This window comes from Papaver somniferum, chromosome 7 (assembly GCF_003573695.1).
Source record: "Papaver somniferum cultivar HN1 chromosome 7, ASM357369v1, whole genome shotgun sequence".
Classification (NCBI taxonomy): Eukaryota; Viridiplantae; Streptophyta; class Magnoliopsida; order Ranunculales; family Papaveraceae; genus Papaver; species Papaver somniferum.
The window spans coordinates 132,722,055-132,746,417 of record NC_039364.1 but is presented as its reverse complement, the minus strand read 5'-3'; the positions used below and the strand labels follow the sequence as shown (position 1 = coordinate 132,746,417).

The 24,363-nt window shown below is 39.8% G+C and overlaps 2 protein-coding genes across 2 annotated transcripts; one reads left to right on the top strand and one right to left on the bottom strand.

Annotated features, from left to right (window-relative positions):
- The first annotated feature begins 206 nt into the window (after window positions 1-206).
- Window positions 207-1,922, top strand: LOC113298454 (dof zinc finger protein DOF5.4-like). The gene has a single exon (XM_026547208.1). The coding sequence runs from the start codon at window positions 419-421 to the stop codon at window positions 1,523-1,525; it is 1,107 nt and encodes a 368-aa protein (XP_026402993.1). The 5' UTR covers window positions 207-418; the 3' UTR covers window positions 1,526-1,922.
- A 693-nt stretch (window positions 1,923-2,615) lies between these two features.
- LOC113298453 (auxin transport protein BIG-like) lies at window positions 2,616-22,162 on the bottom strand. The gene is made up of 14 exons (XM_026547207.1): window positions 21,740-22,162; window positions 21,508-21,614; window positions 21,236-21,392; window positions 15,043-21,140; window positions 13,879-14,496; window positions 13,607-13,787; window positions 13,109-13,343; window positions 8,448-13,001; window positions 7,676-7,898; window positions 6,998-7,402; window positions 6,073-6,216; window positions 4,414-5,439; window positions 3,776-4,276; window positions 2,616-3,593 (listed from the first exon to the last, which is right to left on the bottom strand). Exons 1-14 carry the CDS (start codon window positions 21,978-21,980, stop codon window positions 2,802-2,804), a joined length of 15,282 nt encoding a protein of 5,093 aa, XP_026402992.1. The 5' UTR covers window positions 21,981-22,162; the 3' UTR covers window positions 2,616-2,801.
- Between the last annotated feature and the right edge of the window lie 2,201 nt (window positions 22,163-24,363).

Here is a 24,363-nt window from a genome sequence, read left to right as displayed (position 1 = left end):
TCGGCCATTTCTAGAAATGGTACCACCTCTTAAGTCTGAAGACTCTGAACTATACGAGGAGGAGAGAGATATTATAACGAGGATATTATAGCGGGATATTTTGTTTCTATTCGTTTCATGACCAAATGTAAGGCCATCATTCTCATTGATCAGATAGGGTTATTCTTGTAATTCTCTAATCAACTGAAAACTCTTAAGAGGGAAAATAAAATAAAAATAGAGGGATATGACTGATTACACAGAAAGAGAAAGACAGGAGTGAGGGAGTATGAAAATTCTTCCCAAATAATCTTGGAACAAACTCAGACGATCTCTCTGCACCAATTTCATCATCAGGATTACTAAACAGTCTCCATCAACAACCGCAGTTCTGATTCAGGTGACACGTACGGTTAATATAAGTTGATCAAGAAGAGAAATGCAAGATCTAAGATCATCCATGGAGATGGGTTCATCAGGAGGTATAGGTAATAATCGATTCTTTGGAGGAGGAATAGGAGGAGATAGAAGATTAAGACCATTTCCACCTCAATCATTAAAATGTCCACGTTGTGATTCATCAAACACAAAATTCTGTTATTACAACAATTATAATCTTTCACAACCTCGTCATTTCTGTAAAAGTTGTAGACGTTATTGGACTAAAGGCGGTGTTCTTCGTAATGTTCCAGTTGGTGGTGGTATTAGGAAAACTAAACAACAACAAAAATCTTCTTCTTCTTCTTCTAATCCTAATAAACATAGAAATAACAAATCTTCATCTTCTTCTTCTCCTGAGCCTAATCATCATCAATATCAAAAAGAGAAAACGAGATCAAATGATAACAATAATAATTCGAATTCTAGTAGTGATAGTTCAAGTCTTACTGCTACAACTACTACTGCTGCTACAAATCATGAAGCTGCTTCTAATTCAAGTTCTGCTCCATATCATCAACAACTGTTGAGTTTCAATGACTCTGCTGGTTTTGCTTCTCAAACTACGAATACTAACCCTAATTCTACTTTTGAGACATCAATGATTCATCAACATTTGAGTAGCAGTCTTGATGATCAAGGGATTTTTCAAGAACCTAGTAGTTTTACTAGTTTGATTACTAGCACTACAGGTTCAAATCATGGATATTCAGGGTTTAATTTATCTGACATATCGCCGTTCCGGTTACACCATCAACAAGAACAGCGACAACATGTTGATCAGTTAGAGCAAGTAGAGAAGATGACTTCGGTAAATATGGTGGATGAGTTTAAAATGCAGTTTGATCAAAAAAATGATCAACTGAAATTGCAAGAATTGACGAAGAATTTCTACGATCAAACTATTCCAGTAGAAATGCCAGGGTTGCTTCCAAACAGGACTATAATTAACGGGGAATTAACAGCGTCAGATTGGCAGAGTTCAAATACAGGTAATCATCATCACCACCAAGGGTTATTTGATTTACCTAGCACAGTTGTTGATCAAGTTTTTTGGAGTCAATCGAGTCAATGGACTGAACATGACCAGCCTATATACCTTCCATAGACAAAATCTCACAATTGCTATATATATATATATATATATCTTACTACAAATATGTTGTTTCATAGGCAGTTTGATCAGGAAACCAAGAAAAATACCCTACAGAATGGGTATTTGATCTATGTAAATTTTACTATATTTTTATTTCAATTTTTCTTTTTCTTTTGGAGCTTGTTTTGCTTGAAATTGGTTTTATTGTTTGTTTGCAAGAATGACTTTGATAATTGTAAATTCTCTTCTTTTTTTTTGTTTTGCTCTTCAAGGGGAAAAATCATCTACCTTTTAATGGATAAATTTAGTATAGAAGAAATGTGTTCATTGTAATAATTATGGCTCTTTTGTGGCTTGAGTGTTCAAGTTGTTGAAATTGTGAAGTTTGTATTATTAGTTTGTTTTATCATCTAGTTTAAGTTCATAATCATCGTACTTGATTATTAATTAACACAACCGCAATGAATAATTAATTCTTAATGAATTCTAGTGACATGAGCTGATCTCTACATTTCGAGTGATTCTTTATTGACTGCAATCATCCACAGTCACTACCTTCCAATACAGTTGATCGAGGAACCACCTTAAAATTCTTTTAACTGCTAATTCGAGTCTAAAATGCAGTTGATTAGAGAGGGAATAACAGGGATGGATTGGATAGGGACAAGTGCTTCCAAAGTGGGGCAACGTTAGGGCACCAACGTGTATTGTCCCTTGTCTTGATGTTGAAGGGCACGTGATAGTACGTTTGTTGGAGTGTTATGGAAGGGAAAGGTAGTTTTTAGTCGGTTTGGCTGTTTCTGGCATTGTGCGGTTAATATTGATTCGACGTCACCCAATTCTTTTGATAAAGACTTGTAATAAATAAGTTGTGGAGTGTAAATCCTAATAAAACCAACCCCCACAACTCCACATGTTGTCACATTACATTGCGACCATGAGTGCATTTTCTTCCCAAGATAATATCATCGTCCCTACCAACCATGTGTTACCAATGCTTCTCCCTCTGAAATTCCTACCCCGACATCTTTCCCCTAGCAACGCAATTCAGAGAAATTGAGAGAGAGATTATATGGGACTTCCATTTTAATGAGAACTGCTATTATGTGAAGCACAACAGAATTTTTCTAATTTTGGGATGGCAATCACATTGAATTTTAACGTGTAAATGCCCCTCCATTTATAAATGTTACAACTTACAGCTGTTATTGTAATGTAATGAACTCAAAAAAGGACCATTTCAAAACTTAGGCATATACAAGGCTTACAGTTCTCAATTCTATTTGGTTTAGCTTTTCCCGTCGTGCAATGAAGCTTGAACAAAATCTTCGCACCGTGAAAATCCACCAGAGAGTACATCAGGTAAAACTCCCATTATATCAAACGCTTCTTGGAAGTCTGTTGCAGAAGTCATCTCGTCCAGCCATGAAAGCATCTCTTTAGAGAACCCCACCATTTCTCTTACATTCAGTAGTTTCTCTTTCATCACCACTTCCCAAGCTTCTAATTCTCCCTCCGCTTCTGCGGGTCTTCCTTCTTTCTTAGAGGTTGTTGCACTTCCAGATTTGTTCAGCTTGAAAAAATGCTGCAACTGTTCAATTAAACCAACATAAACGAGCATTGGCAAGACAACAGTAAATAGGTTGTTGCCTCCACTTTCAGTGCTAGACCCAACTTCGGGTTTAACGATAGTGGTTGGATCATAGGAAATACGGAGCATTGATCGACCATGTGCGTGCTGCATGTATGCATGGTATATCCCACGTTGTAAGAATGCACGGCGGTGGCTCAGCCACAGTTCATAAGATTCTGAGAGGAGTGAGTTAACCATCATGAACTGAACAGTCTCTTCAGTTGCTGATTGAGTACGGGTCCCAGATGGAACGGAAGGCTTGGAATCTGATAAGTAGGCCAATATAGACTTCGCATTGGCTCGACGTTGCTGACTGGATGAGCTTCCTTGATCAAGAAGGTAACGTGCCATCTGAACCATGAAAGGAAGGAACCGTGAATTGCTCTCTTTACCTCCACCTTTACAGTCAGTACTGAATGAAGCACCAGTTGCAAATCGTGCCAGCATCTGGATGAAGCATGTAACGTGAGATCACTTGCAAATCCTCAAATTTGACATAATCATAAAAATAAAATGGGGGTGGTAAAGAACCCAACCAAATTATATAAATAAAATTGCACTCCATTTATATATAGTAGCAAGTCAAGTAGCTCGTAGAAAAACGAAACATAAGAACAAGAATTTCATACCAGAACGATATCGTAAGTCAACAAACGGAGACGGCTTCCATCAGCACGCCCAAGGGAATTGAGGTTGTCCCAGTATTGATCAACATAACGGACATATTGTGCAATGGGAACAGCAGGGCCTCTCAATGGAAATAGGCAGTTGCAAAGAGTCTCATTGTTTCTAAGGGTAGCTCCATCCCACTCTTTCTTTGGATTTTTCAGAGCAGCATCAGCTCGTTTGGCTTCTTGATGACACTGGAAATGTATGATGTTGAAATGGCTAACTGTCGTGTAAACACACTCACCTCTTGTACTCCCCGATATCCCGATTCCAAGGTTTACTCGCTTGCTGTAAGAATATATTCCCAACATATCATTCGGCCTCAAACTGTAACCCTCTCGGCACACCATGCACGCCAGCCCATCTTCCTCTTCCACATCTTCCAAGCCCTCAATAATTGGGTGGTTCACCACAATTCGTTCACCACCATCTGAAGTTAATTCTTGACGCATCCCGAGACCCTGTTTGGATTTGCGGATGGAAACACAGAAATGTTTAAATTTCAGCCATGGTTTTGAGATAACCTAAATTAATACTTCTGAAAAGTTAAAACATAAGCCCGAATTGTAAATAGGCCAAGCAGTTAACAGAAACATACCTGGAGCAACTCTTCTCTCTTCCTCAGTGCTAGACGACGCATCTCATCTCTCGTCGCATGCCGCAAATCACGGATCTTCTCTTCCAGGAACCCATCACCTTTCCTCTCCATATCAGCAAGTGTGTCTAATAAGTTCTCAGCCCTTGCACCTATCTCATTTTCCCCAGGAACCCCCTCCAGAGCATGGAGCAATGGTAAGATCCCCCCATCATCAATACATCTTTGTGTTGCCAAATGCCCCCTAGAAAGTCCACGGAGCATAGATAAGATTAGCGGGACAGATGGTAACCTTAGCCCAAGTGACCATTCAGCAGTTGATTTAAATCCAGCTTGCCCAGCAAATGGAAAACAATCACTCAAATGTCTGACAGCAACCGCAGTAATACCCTTTTCTAATATGATGTCCTTCAGGCTGTCCCCACAGGAACTTGTCTTCAGTGACTCGGAAACCCTAACAAAGTTTTCCAAAGCAAACCTCTGTTTGGCAGCTTGTTGAGCCACACTCTCATCCTTAGGGTTATCCTCATGCTGTTTTTGCAGCTGATCAAATTCAACCCAGTCCTGGAGATAAGAATTAAAATGCTGGATTAGTGCTTCCATTGCCGCGGGCTCTCCGTAAGTCAAGTAAGGCAAGATCCTTGCCACCATTTCAGTATTTCTTTGCTGCTTGTTCGACTTTTTAAGGCTTGAAGGATGGCATAATCTATCTAAGAACATGAGGACCATTTTCTTTGCCTGTTCAGCAGTACCAGTCTCTTCATTAGTAACTGTGAGCACACTCTGAGTGATGCTAATATCACTCTCATTTGTCTCCATTGTCAGGCTCTCCACAATTAAAAGAATGCCTTCAGCTGGCTCCATTGCATCCACAGAAAAAGCACGCCTTGCAGTTTCAAGAAGCAACCCTAAAGCTCCTAGCCGTAACAAGGCCCGTCTGTTGTCTCTAATTTTGCAACAATACATGAGAAGATTAAGCACAGAAACCAACTCTTCTTGGTTCAGTTTCAACTCGTCATCATGCAAATTCTGCAAATTTGAAAATGAGTCAGTGTATAAATAAAATAGGTGTGCACCTTTCCTAGACAACGTTTATGGAGAAATTTGATGCCAAGGAGATTTTTCACCATGGTTTTATAAAGAACAAAATCAAAAACCAATTAAGTCATAAAATACGAACACAGAATGGACATGATTGCTCAACAAAAAATATTAAAAACAGTTTTGAGACGAAGGAAACCAATTCAATATCTAACAAGACATAGCAGAGGAAAGGTGGACATATATGACTCCATATAGCCACTGAGAAATGCTTCTTTAAAAGTCCAGCCTCCTAGAGAGGTAGGAAAGGAACATGATACTCAAATACAAGGGTGTCAACATGACAGCTAAACAATTCCTGAATTAGTAAGAAGGTCAACAGCACCAAAGAGAAACAGAAAGATGGTAGATGACAAACCCTGAGATTCTTTAAGAATTTAAAAAACAATGATCTAACAACAAACTTTAAGAGAATAAAGGGAAACAGAATAAACCAGGTCACAAGGATGACTTGATCAAACCAACGGGTCAAAGAGAATTCTTGAGATCACAAGGTCAAGCACCGACGAAACATCACAGGATTAACAATGGATATATAATGTGATGAGGTATGCAGCAAACCTGGATCATGCTCAAAATTATTTCAAGCCCCCCATACTCCCGAACAGCACCTGCTATTGCAAATTCAACCTCAGGATCCTGTGACTCCTCCCTTTCTTCTTCTAACTCTTTGATCATGGGTTCAGTAGCTTCACCATCAAGTCCCTGACATTTAGTGACGATCATGATTAATCCTTCTAGACTGATAAATGTTGCCAGCTTGCAAACTTAAAAACCAAATGTGTGCATGAAATTGGGTTCGCGACATATAATTGTGGCACTGCCAGTACATGGATGGAGGTAGGGTCGAATGTCGTGTAGATTATTCAGAAGTTGAAGCCTTTTTTTTTGCCGGAATACAGTAGAAAAGCTTAGGTCCCACAACCCTCTAGTTAAATATGCGAAGGAAATCAAGCAAACCAAGGCCCCCCTATGGTAACTTAAGATGGTATGCCAAGTTTTGGTTTTCCTAATATTTCAAATCTAATGCCGCAGTTCTGAAAGACCAAACAGTACAATCCCTCTTCTCTAAATGGGGAACACCCAGATAAGTGGACTTGTAGACTGCATATTATATGCTCAGATGGCAAAAAGGAACTAAAAAACAGAAGGACATTGGGTACTGTCCAAAAGGTAATTAACATATATAGATACATTATGCAGAAGTTACATATTAAGAACTTAGTGTCTAATCTAAACAATTGTTAGAAGCGAGAAGTTGTTCAGAACAACCAAAAATAGACTCTTCTATTTGGACATCTATATTCTAAACAAAACGAAGAAGTTAATTGGCTTCTTAATGCTCTCAATCATCGGCAAAAAATGCAGATGCACGAGCAATACGAGTTCCTAATGTCCAGTGTTGGCATAAAGTCTCATATTCTTATTCATAGCTACAAGATCCCTAAATGGAAATAAATACAGAACTCTTTGTAGGAAGATATACCTGAAGCCTGTAGGTGACTGTCATTGGTGGACAGTCTTTGCCAGTTGAAAATGCATTAGCAGATACTAAAGCAGAACCTCCCATGGTATTTTGAGAATGATGATGCGACTTCTTCCAAACCTGCTCATAAACTTGAGAGATGCTCAAATCAAGAGAGATTATATTTCCAGCTACTAGCAACTCCATGCCGAAGTCATCCTCAATAAGCCCTACCATATCCAACTGGTGACAAATTTTGTTTTTAACATCTCGCATCAAGGGACCAATCTCAGCACTTGAATACGGATTTTTGGTCATTGATCCCCTGATGAACTCTTCTTGGGTATGCGCCTTGTTCAAAACCAAAAGATAAACAGGCTCTGGCTTTGATGGACATATCATATTGCATAGTTGTTCCAAAATGAACTGCATCGAGGTTAATAACCAGTTAAGAGCCAGATAAATCAATACATCTACCGTCTTTATATTGAAATTACAATATTAAGCAGCACAAAAAAGCATACAAATATATGATGAATCTGATGACACACTTAGTTAACGTTACGAAAAACATAATGCATGCCGTATAAATTAAGAGAAACTAGAATGAAGATTTAATGCATTTTATATACCAAAATGTTTTTCTGCACAGAGATAAATAAACGTATCGCAGGTTATAAGAAGTGACCCATCTCTTACCAGAGAAGTTCGACCTTTCTTCTCCCGTCCATGTGTCTGTAAACCAGATATGCAGGCCCGTATGAATTTTCTTTTGTTATCACTACTCTCAAGAAGCAGACTGTCCAGGAGATCTTTTAAAAGACGATTGCAATCACTAATCAGCTTCGTCTTCTGCACTACCAGGCCCCGAATGACAAGAAGAGCCTCAAGGATATCGGACAACAAGTCATCTCCCATAAACCTGGAATTAGCATCAAATAGATCAGCTAGACAATTAACCAGTACTTCCACACAGAAATGGGCACATGCAGGAACCATACCCACCAACTAAACGATGAGAATAACCAATCCAGACTTGCTAGATGGTGACAGGTAACGCCAATTTTGGGCTGCATTAGGTTCTTGAAATGTATTCACCCTTAATTTAGTTTCACTACAGCGTCTAAATCTATGTAGTACTAAACTATGTAGCTTTAAATATTGATACTAATGATATATTAAGCTGTTAAATATAACAGATCAATGACAGGTCAAGAACACTTTTCAAAGTGCTATGAGTTACAAATACGAACCATCTGCGGTTAGCGAAATAAGATGCTGATTGCGGTGATGTAAATTTTTTTAATATGACTCATATACTTCAAATTAATAGCCACAGAATTCGTATCAGTAAATAGGAGAAACGGGGTTTTAAATGATGCCTAGTCAATTTAGTACATCATGCAGAACAAAGCCTTAAAACAAATATAGAACATAACCACAATTAGACAAGGCAAGAAAACCCACATACCTAGAACGGATATTCTGGACCTCAAGAAATTTGCTGAGGAGCTCAATAAGCTTATGAAGGATGAATCCCTGCGATATATCAATATGAAGACTTCTCTCCTGAGATTCAACGTTGACCACCTCTTCAGTTATTAACCGACAAATTGTAGGTAAACACCTCCTAGCAGTGAGAAATAAGCGGGCATCTTTGGAATCTATCATTTTGTAGAGCAACTCAAAATATTCTGCTGCACTTTCTCCAGCAGACAGAGTAGCCGGAAGCAATGCCATGAGCAAGTTTAAAAGTCGGAATCGCCTCGATGGACTCTGTGCGCAAAGTAAACTGATCAAGGTGCACATCTCTGACCTTATAGATTGTGAACAAGCACTCAATGCCAACTCAGAGACCCATGAACCAAGCTCAAATGCTGATAAGTCGCTCTTCGTTGTTCTTTTACAAGCGAGCCTTCTCCATCTAAGTGCATACTTCAGAGCCAGATAGTCGAACTTTTGAGGTCGAGACCTCTGGCCAGAACTTTTAACTGCCTGAGACACTTTATATCGCCTTCTGACAAAATCAATATATGAAGCCCCCTTTTCCCACTCGGGGTAGCTAAGCAGTTGGATATCTTGGGTTTTTTGAGTTGTATCCCAATGTTTTTCGGAAAAATCTGATGTGGACTTGCCCACACTTCCAAGACTGCTCATAATACCAGATGGGTTTACACTGTTTCCTTCTTTTACAGAAGTGGGACCAGCCTTTCCGGTTTGTTGGTCCTTCTCTCCATCAGGTTTTGGAGGAGTGCATGCCTGAGAAATAATTCTCAGACACGGAAGAATAACATGCTCAGATATAGCAGGATGTTTAGCGCCCAGCTTGATGGAAGAAAATAATAACTGGAAAGCAACACGTAACCTTGATTCCCACAATTCATCTACCACAGAACAGGTCTCAGATAGCAATAGTAACTCCTCGCATGTAGCCAATGCAATGTCCATGGAGCGATGGTGCTCGAGACAATACATGACCTTTTTTTGTATCAAACTGTTCACCTCAACCACTGCATTCATATCACCTTCTGAGAATGCACAGAGCACCGCCCTAGCCTGGATGCGTGCTGTTTTTGGACCCTGGTGGATGTTATTTTCAAACAACTCCGACAAGATGCCAGCTGCAACAAGCTGCTTCTTACAACTTGGGTGTTTAGATAAGACTTGCAGCAACTCCAAGCACTGGGTGACAAATGTTGTGGCACAACCATAACAGTTATTCGGAGACCTGGGAACAGCAAACCTTGACGAATCCGGTGTGTTTTTAGAATGTTTCAGATGCAGATAGTTCATTAAAACACGGCGAAGACCTTGAAGAGTTTGGATACTTTTACTAACAGAGTCAAACGCTGCTTTGCACTTCTCACCATACAGTACACCAAGAAGAGCAATTTTGCGATTTATTTTACAAGACGGCCCTGGCAAAGAGACCATCATTTGCTGGACAGAATCTTTCTGTTGCGAGTCCATTTCATTCTCACCGATGCTCGACACAAGTTTAAGCAAGGGTTTTTTGAAACCCAGCAGTTGCTGATATCTCCTATGGGCATTTTCCGACTCAGATTCAATAGCCGACAATCCTTTTTTCATATCCTCGTCATTTTCCATGTTATCAAACACGAAACTAGGCTTTGCCATGAAATTAAATTCAAAACGTCCATATTTGCTATACCCACACTCATTGCAAAGGAAAGAATCCAAATTCTCATAATTTATGTTGCGACATTGTCTGCATTGATATGCATTTTCATGGCAATTGCTGCAAATGCCATGTTTATCAGTAACGGACCTGCTGCACCGAGGGCACTGCAACGACTCAAGGGAGGAAGCTTGGAGATTCTCATAGAAGGAGTCGAGCTCAATCATGAAATTGCAAGCAGTGATTGGAATAGGAAATTCTACCTTTAACTCCGTTTGGTTGAAAGCAAGATGACAACTTTTTGCGCGTTTCCATAAGGACCAAGTATTCTTCAACTCCGACAAATCAGCCACTGGCCTATTGTTGTAGTATAGATTCAACACCTTCACAGATTTTGATTTGCGAGCATCGTGAACATTCATTGTCACAGTCTGAATGGTATAGCTCCCAGTACATTTCACAATTATTCGGTTGTCGGTAAACTTTGTTTCAGATTTAAGGCTCTCTAGCTTCATCCTGCTGCAAGGCACCTCTGGACAACTACAGGCAACACAAGGCTCGCTTTCGAGAAAGTACCCATCAAATTCGACCAAACCACTCAAAGTGTTATAAATGCGTGAATTTGGATGATTGGCCAAAAGCTCGTTTTGTGAGTGAAGAGTCTCAAAGATGCACCTTATCACATCAGGAGTCAAACACCGTGTGACAAGCTCTGTCTCCAGTTGCTTTGAACTATTACTCTCAGGCAGTTTCCCCAGTATCCAAGTAACTAGCTCTGTGTACTCGATAATGTTCTGACCATACATTGGCAAGCACTTCACTTTCTGTAAAAGAACTGTCAACATGGTCTCCCTGAATGGCTGTTTTCCATGATGCCATATCCCATATAGAACACACTTAGCTTCAACACGTACAGATGTGGAGTTCCACTCGAGTAAAAAGCAATCAATAAACTGCCTCAAAGTAGTGTCATTTCTGTCACTGAAAGTATCAACAGCCTGTTCCATGTCTAGATAAGGTTTCTCCGAACTAGGGTCATTTCCATCCTCATTTTTCTTCTTTTTCTTTGAATCCACAGAATGTGAACTGGATTTTACAGAACCTGTACCTGCATCTCCTACCTCAACTTTCTGATTACAATGGCCCATATCCTTCCCTGTGTAGAAAGCCAAATTCAAGAGTTTAAGAGTTTGAATAACAGATTCTTCCCCAAAATAAAAGATTCCATTTATCAAAAACGGTAGAACATCCCCATGTCTAGAACAATATTTTTGCCAATTACGAGGCCTCGCAGCTGCTACCTCGGACAAAACAGACAGGCACTTGACAAGTTTAACACTTCTCTCATATGGCACAGGATTCCGAAAACCATCAGATTTATTTTTAAGTTTATAAAGCTTCTTAACTTCATTTGACATCTGCCAAGAGTCTCTCACGTTGTAATAATGTGTTTTACTCCCACATAGATGCAGAAATAGCCTTCTTGCATATCGCCTGACAAACGACGTATTAGGGTTGCTGATATAGCTGCAAAGAACATCCTGATAACCATCTAGCTTCAAATCCTTGGAGGAAGAACTTTTGTGAACCTTATCCTTTTCACTGGACTTTTCTTGTTTTTCTGGCCTAACCAAACTATAAACCAGTCGAAATGTGTTCTCTAAGAGTAACCTGTGGTAGTCCACAAAAATATCTGCACGATGGGCTTTGGCATACGAATCAGAAAAGAAAGGCGAGTAGTTTCCAGCAGGTAACTCTCTCCGAACTGTCAGAAGAGACCCACATCCAGAACCAGCAGCTTCAGAATTTCCACTGAAAGACTTAAAAAAACTTACCGATTGTTGCAAAATATCCATCAGATAATTAACAAAAGCTTGTTGTCTGAGAGAGCAGCAAGCATGAAGCAACTGAGACGCAAACTCATTTTTCTCCCCACTGTCTACAGAAACAACATTGCCTGAAGCCGGCAGTGGAACTTGGGTCACAGTTTTGTCTTGTGTCTCAGTAATTCCACTTGATTTTAGTAGAGAACCGTCACTGCCAGGCTGATGCCAGTTTCTAAGCATCAAGGTGAAGAACATGAAGACAAGGATTACAACTTCACCAAAAGAAGAACGGCTTTTAGCTACAAGAGATTTATTCAGATTGATCTCATCCAAAAACCACTTGACAAATTTCTCCAAATCCAAATTTTCAGGTTTTGAGCTCTTCATAAAAGGACCGCCCACAGCAGATGATAATCTGTAGAATAATTGCATTACAGGAATAGCCCTGACACCAGAAGTTGTCTCCATCCAACCCTTCAGTTGTTCTACTAGCTCACAGAGAAGAAGAGAATTAACAGCTCGTTTTGATGCTGAGATGGATACTATTCTTTGATCAAGAACAGAATCAGGGAAATCACCAGATTCATTGGTCTCCAGCATATGAATTGGCAGTGGAGAATTTTGGACACCAACATCAGCAGTAACTGGCAACACACTCGACTCACTTGTATCATTCATCGAGAAATGAATTTCGTTGCTATCTCCGCCTATGGACTCCATTTCGATTGCTATTGCTGACATAGGATGATCTCTGGAATGTGGAGGAGGAAGACGATCAGCATCAAGTACTTCATAGCATGCCTCACATAGATCAAAATCAGGGCACACAGTACAGTGCCAACGGCGTCGAAGTATGGGAACAGTGGAGCAACCATCGCAGCAGTACTGGACCGATGATGTTATATTGTCTTCTTCAATCATGACTTGGGAATTTCCACCCGTTGCACGCACAATATCAGAAGGGAGAGTTACAGACACAACATTATCCACCACATCATCTGTAACCAACATGGTCTGCTTTGGAAATGGAACCTGGAGCAATCTTGAAGATATAGCCAAGCTGAACATAGTAAACGGCTTGGTGTTGTTAAAATACAAGTGGAAAGAAAAAAAAATCCGAGAAGAGAAACAAACTCAGAAAGAAAAGGACCAGATATGAAATCGCACCTGCTAGAAGTCTGAACAGCCTCATAAGGGGCAAAAAGAAGTTTCTTTAGTAATGAAACAGCAGGCGCGACAGAGTGCTTTCCACCATCATTTCCATGCAAAGCCAGACATTCAGCATAACTGTAAATGAGTTCCACTGAGGGTATTACAATATTGTTTATTGTCTGTGTGTCTGGTTGCTCTATATCCAAAATTCCCCAGAGAACTTGCATCAGTCCGTCAACTACTCCAGAACCTGCATCATCATATGCACTATAAACTCAACGGCACGTAATTTTTAAAGCTTAGCAGATCGATACGCTAAAACGACATTTCAAATATAAACAAAACAGAACTTTTAGAGATTTCTGAAGTGCCAAAGCTTCTAAAGCAAATGAGCTATTGCATAGTCAAAGTTGAAAGGAGTTGGAAGACAAAAAGGTAGAGATACCAAGTATGACTGTACGAGGGAGGTGGATATGTTAAACTACTCATACAGATTGGGGCATATAGAAATACCATTAGTTTCCAAAAACATGGCCAAGTTCGATCTCCGGTGTAATGCAATCTTTGACACTGCACGCATCTGCGTTGTAAACTCTTCAATTACACAGCCCGCTGTTGCACCACCAACACCCAGCCTTGAAGCAAGCACAGGCGAAGACTTGACAATCCCAAAAAGGCGCATTGTGTCCTTTACCTGAAGAAAGAAACAATTAAAGTTGGTAACAAATGAAATGATAAAACTACGACCGGGCTAATCATATAATCTGATGGCAGAAAATTAGTACATGATAGTATGTTTCCCTTTTGGGGAAGATAGATTGAAGAACATGGCAAGCAGAAGACTGCAACAACTGTTCTCGGTCACTCTCAAATATTGTTTCTACCAACTGCTTGCATTTGAGTTTACTCATCTCCACTTTAACTTCCTCAATCTCACAACACCCATGTGGCCTGCACAATGAATAAAACCTAGATAAAAGTTTAAGTAGATCTGCGACAACCCGTTCTTGAACTGGAGCAGATTGAATCAAACGGCACTTTTCCCCAGCTCCAGCTGCCCGAGAATTGGAACCAAGCACATGGGATTCCATACCCAGCACAGCCTCCATTTTTTCTTTCCAACCGAATTCATCTTTTGGTCGACCATATACTTCTAATGAATCTATTCTAGGCAGTGTGGATGCATTGAATGTTGGGCCCACAGAGATAGTAAATTCTTCATCGGCGAGGAGTGATTCAGCAATCGACATTGGAATATCATACCAAGAACGCATCCCTTCTTCCAGTTTAATTACTCTCTGGAAAATAGTTATTTCAGATGGAATATGGTTTGATGACGTATTACCAACGTGTAGGCGGAAACCAACCATGACCATATCCGGGTTTGAATTAGAAACAGTAATCTGAAAGTAAGGTAAGAAGAACTATTAAACTCATCGAATTTAGAACTAGTAAATCAGATCATCATGGTGTATAAGATAGCAATAGCAAAGTTTTTACATGATCATAACTGACACATATATCAGGTGCAAAGTCAAGAATGTCATAAATTAGCAGTCAAATAACGAAACAACAGCTGTACACTGTTTATTTTCATTGTATATACAGTCAAAACATATATAATTATCGGTGAGAACAAAACAATAAGACAGACTGACAAGATTTCAGACGTTGGTAAATACCCTCTGATATATTAATCAAGCCGGTAGTTAACTTTTCAGGCAAAAAATCTAACAAACACAGTTCCTGGTAAGCACGCTAAAGGTCAGGAACTTCTCATTAATGTGTATCAAGAACCATCCATTCACATTAACTACATAAGGTAGTGCCCCAACAACTGTGGTGTCAGTATGTCACAATTTTTTGCATGATCCATACAGACAAGTATATGCAATTAATAGAAGCACAAACGTAACTAAAATTAGATTTGCGATTAAAAGTAATGGTACCTTTAATCCTGAAGGACTGGGACTTTCTAGGAAACCATCATCAGATGCCAAGCTTTGCTTAGTTCCTTCAGAATCACTGTTTCTGATAGCATCACTACTTAGTTTCACATCTGCTGTGACGCAAACTGTTTTCTCAAAAAAATCAAGTGGAAATTCTGGATTTAAACCAGCAAATGTTTTATTGTTAAGAATACCAGATCCCAATTTCTTTGCCTGATCCAAGTTCGAACTTGCAGTGGCATCAACCCCCACAGGAAGATGTGAGTAAATCTGAAGACTGCCATCTTCATGCAAAACAAGGCAATGGGATTTATCTTTAGATAACGGCCTGTAGGCAGTTATTCCAACAATAGGCAAGGTAGAGCCAGCAGTATGGCGCATGTTCTGTGCAAAAAACTCCTGAGGGTCCATTGAAATAGTAAGCACAGCATTTGATTTAACACTTGAGAAACAAGTAAATAACCCAGCACCAGACAGTAATTCTTTCCAATGACGCAATCCAGCACCTCTCAGCTTACCATCTTGTTTGGCCTCGTATACAGCAGACACCTCAATTATTGATGTTGCATTGGCATCTAATCTCCCAATCATGCTACTTCCATCTTGATACGATAAGAACAGTAATCTATATGTTGATGAATAGCACAACGACAAACCTTTCGACTGAATGTCCTTACCCTGAACCTTGATAATTTCCTTCAGTGGCTTGGCCCCAACATCACCCCCTATAGACAACTCCAGCCTAAATAAGCATCCAAGCTCCGACAAAACAAGCAGAAACATCTTCCCTTGAGGAGCCACAACAAGTGATGCATCCATGATTGAATCCTCAGGCAGCGTAAAATAGTGAACAGGACTAATGTTATCTTGTGATAAGTCAAATATCTTGACAAACATGTTTGTGACCACCATCAACTGCACTTGTGAACCTGGGACCCAATCTATTCGCCGGATATAGGCACCTTGCAGAGCAAGTTCAACTGCAAGACGATCAGTCACTTCACCTCGAGGGTTCACTGTGAGAACTTGGCATTCCTCATAGCCTGCTACAGCCAGATAGTTATCTACAACTGTATTGAACACTAGATGTACAATTTCAAAACGTACAATATTCTTAGAAAGGGGCTTGACATTGGTTTTGTCTGCTGTCACAGGAGTAACAGTAGCCTGCCCAATAAGCTGGCCAACATCAAATATTGAAACTTTTTCTCCCTCTCCAGCTGCAAGTCTTCCCCGAGTGCTCACACTCAGCAAGGATTTTACGAGGGAACCACTAGACAGATGACCCTTGAGCTCCCTGGCATTTGAATAATCAGATTTTATCTTCAGGTCAAGTGACCCACTTTTGTATGCCTTCTTCAGCTGCAGAAGATCAGCACTGTAAGATAAGACTTTATTTTCACCCAGTATTACTTTTTTGTCTTTCGAAAGGTTACAGTCCCTTCTGCTTATTACCAAGGGCAACAACGAGCTACACAACTTAAGCACCCGGCCCTCCATATCAAGTTGTTCCAATAGATCAGAGATTTCATCTTGAACCTCCCTGGATATGGGCAACTTGAAGGAACTATCTATACCAACATAAACATCATCATCCAGATCTGTATCACTATCGGGTACCTGATCTCCATCTTCAGAAAAGGAGGGAAAAGATGGAAAAGCACTGGCAGATTGAATCTGTTCGCTGCTGCTTCCAGTGAACTTCCGAGGCTTCAGGCACTGGCAACTGCTTCCTCTGACACCTCCAGCACCGCAATCACAAAAAAAACGACTCAAACGAGAATAAACGACTCGATGACCACGATGGCAAACCTTGGCACAGACAGAACAACAGCCTTTAGAAACTGTCAAGTCGCAAGTATAGCAGAAGTACCAGTGTTGCTCCATAAAGTTGCTACCACTTGATGTAAATGTACAAACTTTAGAAGCAAGTGCCCTTTCGCTGTTACTGTCTTCTTCTTCATCTTTATCTATGCTACCCAACTCCCCATCAGATGTACCATCATCTTCATCTTCGTCCATAGAAGTTCCATCACAATCAATCGATGTCGAACCCCTTTGCTGACTTGCAGAAAGAACCAATGCCTCAGATTCTTTTCTTGAGCTCACTGATCTAGAAACTATAGATCCTGCCGCAAGATTGCTGCTAAACAAATTCTTCCCAGAATAATCGTCCAGGATAGTATTATTAGCTCCACAACTACTCAATACAGACCCAAGAAAGCCCAATAGAAATGCCATCCCTTGAAGCATACACTCATCACCAGCCAGCTTCTCCATTAGCATCATAGTACTTCTCAAAAGATGCTTCATTGAAGATTCTCCATTTGAAAGTTGGACTATAAAATGAAAATATGACTTTGCAGAATGCATATCAAATAACATAAATGCAGTATCCAACGACATCAGCAAGGCTTCAACAAAATGATCATGGAGTTCTCGCAGTTGCATCTCGACAGGCGAGGAAACAACCTGTTTAACAAAATTCATGGTTGACTCTCTCAGTGCATTTGAGCTTCCTTTAACCTCAGCTGAAACTTCTGTTGTGCAACCTAAAAGCCTAATTTCCAGCCACTTGGATAGGCAACGCAAATCCATTCCAAGGAACTTCTTCTGAACATCCAATTTAAGAGCAGGACAGGTCTCTCCAGACAGCAGATCAGCAAGGAAGCTGAGAACCTTCACATTTACTGACTCTGAATGACATCTATCCAATGCATCAATGAAAACCAGTAGATTTCCACGTTGCCCGCAGTAAAGCTGTTTGATTTCCATAGATATGTCTTCTTCAGTCCCCATATAGAACTTAAAAACATCAACTTTTGAAGGGTCTTTCATGACACCCTCCACGAAATCAATCGCCCTGGTGATTAACTGTTCATGGGAAGTGCTGTTATTTGCTTCTTTTGAATTGATATCTTTCATGAAGCCTTCAATGTGCTTCATCACGAAAAGATAACTGTAGTCGGGACCCTGAAGAGAAGTATTCAGTATGTAACAAATAGATTCACACTTCCCATGAGTGCACTCAAAAACCCTGTCGGACTTGACAGTCATTATGGAATCAAGAAGCTGGTGGACAGTCTCCGTCTCTAAGCAAATGTTCTCACCAGCATCTTTTAGCTTCATCATGCCATCTAGAGTGCAGACAATACCCTTTATGGTAAGAATACAAGAAAGTAGATGCCCACTATGACTTCTAGGATGCATCGGGAAACCATGAAGTAAACAACATAGGAAAGTAGGAACTACACTCCCTGAACCTCTTCTGGTAACAATGCTGTCCAACGTCGACAAGAGGCCATAAACAGAGCCCAGCTGATAAGGACTGGATCCAATTTTCTCGGGAAGGTTTTCTTCCGAGCAATTATAAAATTCTGTGTGCTTGTAAAGAAGTAGAGGAGAAAATTTATCTGTGCTGAACCTGTTATCCTCCTCGAATGTACTGAGGAAAGCCTCCTGATATGTCACCAAATACCTCTTTAACAAGGACGACAGCAACTTGAAAACCAAAGCAGCACTATTACCTTCAAGTACAGCGACAACGATGCACTCAGCAACAGTCATAAACTCAGTGTCCCTAATTGTACCTTCGCTCCAGAGAGGATCCACACCAGGGATTGCTTTTTTTACGGAGTACTGAAAGATCCCAACTTGGAGTAGAGAAACTATTAATGACAACCATGATCCATCCCTCATGAAATCCCACCCTAGTTCCTTAACATTATCTGAAACAACCAGCGTTTCCAAGTGCTGAAGCATACTAACTATGACTTCGGGAAAGTAAGCTTCCTTGGCCACAAGGGCGGAGTTGCTAAGTAGCAGATGACTAAAGCGGAAGAAATATTCCACATTGAAGGTCTCAGCAACCTGGAAGCTACTTCCAAAAGGAAGCAGATGTGAAGACGTTGAGCTTGTGGTGGGAATATCCCAACAAAGTACAAAAATGTACCTTTCTAGCACGAGGTCTTCAAATGCTTCAGCCTTCTTTCCTTTCCATAATTCCAGAATCCATGAAAAAGAGGCACACATCTCATCCCAACTTAAACCCAACTGCCGCAAGGCCTGATCATCTCTGCAGACTGAAGAAGGGTGAGTAACAACATCAATAAGTTGATCAAGCAAGCTACTAACAACTGATTCGTCTTTAACCAAATGCCCCATCATGTTCTGCATTGATACTGACGTCCATGACAACAGATGATTATTTACATAACTAGGAAGGCATGATCCAGCAAACGGAGCTTCCCTTAACTTTGATCCAAGATCCTGGAGCAACCACGAAGGGCAAGTAGATGGATAAAAGATCATATACCGTAGCATCACAATGAGCCTTGAAAGTACTAAAGCCCAGCAAGACAGTTGGGTGCTGCTAAATCCAGCTGAGGGAGCATCAGCTCCTCTTAGGGAACCAAACATGAGGTTTGCAAGAGATGCCTTTTCTTCATCAGGAGACAAATGAAATGCCATAATAAGAATTTGAATGTGAAATATAGAAGGAAGACTAGCAAGAACTTCCTTCAGGCTGGGGCATGTCAAACTAACAGACTTAGCCTTTTCAACAATGAAATTCGCATACCCTTGATAGATTTTGGTCCTCAACTGATTACGAGTTGAACCTACCCTGCCAAAAAGGGTATGGGCAACCAAGGCAAGGGTGTGATCGTTGTACATAAAGGTATCATTTTCCACCATAAGGATTTGGTCAACAAGGTGCTCTTCCAGTGAATCAGAAAAAGCACGCTGCATGAGAAGGCTATGCAAAAGCTCAAAACAGACCTCATTAATATGCCCGGGCTTTCTTTTTGAAGGTAAAGCTGAACCAGTTTCTGAGCTTTTCTCTTCGATAGAACAGGCTTGACAGTTTAGCACGGAAAGCAGGAAATCGATATGGTTCACATTAAGCTTTTGACATGCATCTTCATAAACAGAAGGACTCCATTCAGGTGAGTAGATGCAACATTTTAGAAAGGTTAACAACTCTGTTGCTGCTTGAATCGGCATACAGCTACGGCTTGGGATACAAGTAACAGGAATGGGAGGTTGGTCAATTCCATCTGTTGAACCTACTGAACGACCAGCTTCCGAGAAAAGATCTCCAAAAAGGGCTTCATCCTCGTGACAAACTTGATTGTCCAAATCAGACATGCCACTAGCTTTTGTACAACTAGAATATGACCTCTCAACTTTTGGCTTTAACTTCACTCCTTCTGAGTGAAGGAAAAAAACAAGATGCATTAGACTCTCCACCCATTGATTTGAAGAAGGGAATACTATCTTTAACAATTCATCAGATGTGTATCTTTTGAGCAAGGAAACAGTCTCCGAACGAACAAGACATGAAGGACTATTAACCTCAGAACCAGACCTACAAACGAATACGTCCTTGTTAATTTTTGCCAGCCAACTGAGAGAATGAGAGGCACACTTCTTAACATCCCCTATGCGCTTCAGTAGGTTGACAACGCTGCGAGGAAAATAAGCCAATGGGGGCTTTAGGTCTGGATCTGACTTATTATACCTCCAAACATCAGCATCCAAAATGCAAAATATAGAAGCAATGATACAAGTTCGAATATTCAACGAGATGTTGCCATCACGGAAAAGAAGCTCAACAAACTGAAGAAATTCATCCAAGACTGATAGTATGAGGCTTTCATACTCATTCTCACCAGCAAAAGAACTGCAGTTCACAAACTCATATCTGGGCCTAAATAAGCTCGGTAATGCATCAGCACAGCAAGCAACTTCGTGTAGCAAATCAGTATCATAAGCAACACATGGTATGCTCCTTGAAAGATTTCCAAGTAACTTGAGAACCCGTGAACTGAATGACAATCGTGCACCAAAATTTATACCCTCTGTTAGCTCATCAAATGACTCAGGTGGCTGAAAGAGTTCTTTGCACAGCTTAACTAGACGCTGTATGCACTTCCCATTGACAACGGCCCAATTCTGAGATACAGAGATAACATTATCCCAATCCTGATGGAAACCAAATTCTGTCGAACTCGTGACACTGCTATCAGGTGGCTGGTACTCAGAAGCCAGACTCATCAAAACCCAGTCAACGGGGTTTTCTCTTGCGCAGCTAATACCTTCTCCAAAGAAGCGCAAAAACCAAGTGTAAGAGATAATTGTAATAATATAGTTGAACAGCTGAGTAAATTCAATGAAATATACAATCGATTACCTTGCATAGTGCATTTAATGTGATTCTCAAATTCAACACCAGTGCACTTGACTGGAACAATAGGCAGTGAGTCTACAAGACTATTTACGTTAAAAGGCTTTGTCCCTTCAACCGTGCCACCGACTAATGCTACTTCAAGTAAATGTAGCACATTATTCTGCAAGGGATAACTAAAGTCAAAACAGATAGAAAGAATCATGCGAAAAGTTAAGAACTACGAAATATTATCGAATTAGGGGATCCAAACCCAAACTGAGACATAAATCACACACCTGAAGACTCAAATCGTCGCATTTAAACATTGATTTCTCCAGAAAACATGTCGAGAACTCCAACAACTGTTTCAATATCGCCACAATTATAGGTTCCACTTTCTCAACTGTCCAGAATAATCAAACAACAAATTGACTCACATCAGTGTCATATATATAAATAGTTAGAAAAGAAAAACTACACACACAAACATGTTAAAATGAATAATTAAGAGAAGAAATAGTAGATTACGTGAAAGAGATCGAGTTGCAGAAACAATTGATGTAGCGATCGATATAAATGAGTGAATCTGCAACTGATTCCAATACTCAAGCCCTAATTTTCCATCTTCGATCTCTTCGACTCCTTTTTCAAGAACGAAATAAAATTTCTCTAAGCCTACTTTAATCGAATCATTACAAAGTCTTTGTGAAAGATCTTTTATCGTTTTTTCTCCATGAAGAACTTCTAAAAGTTCTGAGATTTCTGCCATCAACTACACTACTATATGACACAACAACGGTTCAATGTTAAATTTATCGTTGAATTGTAATATACGATTCTTAAGTTTTTAATAAACCCTGAAACACCGAAAATTAAGGATTAACATCCAAATTTAGATGAGAAATTTCTCATCCTTTCGGTTTGAGAAGGTTCTTAGCGGTGACAACGAAAACCTCAGTAAAGGAGCTCCTTTTAATTCTTGCTTTAGTCCCTCGCAAGGCAGTCAATTTCGGATTTCGGATTGTCTCAGGTCGACACCGAGATACTGGTACAACTTTGTCTCGGGGAAATTCCGTTTCAAAATCTCGGTAAAATCTCGGTTTCATATTTTATATCCTCATATCGATAATCACTTAAAAGAAACATAGTATTAGTAAATCTGGTTGTTCACCTTCCTCATCATCAACACCAAATATTAATTTTAGCTCAAGAAATTCAAACACAGCAACAAGCAATAATACTAGTGAGTGAATTAATCTTTTTAATTTTTGTACGTGAGATTAGTCCACTCAATTTAAAAAGAAAAAAAAATCCGGCCAAGACAAATCAATTCCGACCAAAAAACGTGTTTCCGGCCGAAATTTTCGCAAAGATTTCGTCCGATCGAAATTAATAAAATCGTGTCTTCTTGGACCGAAATCCGGAATTTCGCCGAAATTTCGGCCGAAATGATCGAAATCGACTACATAGGTCCCTCGCCAGTTTGGTCTTTGTTTGTGTAGCGGTGGAAATTGCACGTGAGATGCACGTATCGAAAGGTGGTGAAAATTTGTCACCCTAGGCCTAGAGAGGAAGTCCTTCTCCAGGGGATCGTCAAAATATTTACGGGGGTTAGTCAAATTGAGAGTTGTGAAGATATCTAAAGAATTTTAGAGGACCACTCTCTCTCCTCTCTCACTCCTTCTTCTTCTCCAACAAAACCATCAAAAACAACTCTTCTCTGCTCAGATCTAGTCCAAAAATGGACTAAATCAGAGCAGATTTCTTCATTTTTCCTTACTTTCTAGGTTAGTTAGTACTCCCTCCGTTCCTTTTTAATAGGCTGGTTTTGTTTTTAGAGAAAATTAAGGAAATTAAGAGAACTAATCACTGAAAGTGGTCCTCATGACACTTGTCAATAAAAGAAGTTAAGTGAAATGGTCCCCATGACACTTGTCAGCAAAAGAAGTATAGTGAAATGGTCCACATGACACTTGTTATCAAAAGAAGTTAAGAGAAAAGTGGTCCCAGAAAACTAAAGTAATATTTGACTTTTCCCATTAGGAAACCAGCCTATTTTTTTGAAACATTTATTTTAGGACACCAGCCTATTAAAAAGGAACGGAGGGAGATGATTAGTTTGGTTTTTATTATGTTTTCTATTTATCTACACCATTTTGGTGATTTTATCTACTCTTTTGAGGTTTATCTTCGCTTTAATGGCGATTCTTGGTTATTGGGTTGGGTTTTAAGATCAATAGTAATACTCTCCATGCTCTCCAACGACGAAATCTTCATCTTGGTTGTCTCCGGTGACGGAATCTTCATCATCAACTAATCCGCCGACGAAATCTCCATAGGTGGTCTTTTTGACGACGGAAGCTTCATCACTAGTTTATAAGAGATTTGAGCAAATCGCTCCTACTTTGGGAGCATTTCTTTCTAAAGAAGAAAAACAAACTAAATGGTTGGAATTTAATTCTGAGAAAAACCATCCTTCTTCCGATTTAATCGGATCTTATTCATACTTGTATTTGTCTTACTCCGGTAATCCTTCTCTTTTTCTTGTCGGATTTCTCGGTATTGTATTCTTACAGTATGTTCTTGTCACTTTGTATTCTCTTATTTTCGATCTTAAACTCATTGTAACCTTGAAATCCCATTAATGAAAAGGTTCCTTGTTTATCAAAAAATAAAAAATATAAAAAAATATAAAGAATTTTAGAGACTTCTAAAATTTCTTGTTAGGTTCTTCTTCAGAATCTCAAACAATTTCTGTTATTAGATCGTGATTTTCTAAGGTCGGTTCCTATGGGGGGTGACTAATTCACCTATTTTCCATGCCAAGCTGCCTGGCAAACTGGTCGCGCCACTATGCGAAATAAGTTAAGCGGTCGAGTCTCAACCGAGCGGTAGAAACTGCACCACTAGCGGACTTTATAAAACCGGTCGGTGTAGAATTTGTCGCTTATTAGTTAACGAAATAACGACTACTTCTCCCCACATTTTCCTATAAATTCACCCCTTTCAATTCAATTTGATCACACCTCAACAATTCATTGTTTCATTACTCTATCATCCTACTCTTTTGTACCTTTAATCCTCTGTTTAATTTTTAGTTTCAAATCAATGGATTCTTCTGACGAAGAGGTGTGTATTCATATGGATCGATT

Excerpts from the sequence above, each read along its gene's own strand:
- LOC113298453 (XM_026547207.1), bottom strand. The coding sequence starts at position 21,980 with ATGGCAGAAATCTCAGAACTTTTAGAAGTTCTTCATGGAGAAAAAACG. Across the intron at positions 13,002-13,108 it reads GCTGTTCAGACTTCTAGCAG|CTTGGCTATATCTTCAAGAT; the intron begins GTGCGATTTCAT and ends TACTATGTTCAG. Across the intron at positions 7,899-8,447 it reads GTCCAGAATATCCGTTCTAG|GTTTATGGGAGATGACTTGT; the intron begins GTATGTGGGTTT and ends TGCTAATTCCAG.
- LOC113298454 (XM_026547208.1), top strand. The coding sequence starts at position 419 with ATGCAAGATCTAAGATCATCCATGGAGATGGGTTCATCAGGAGGTATA.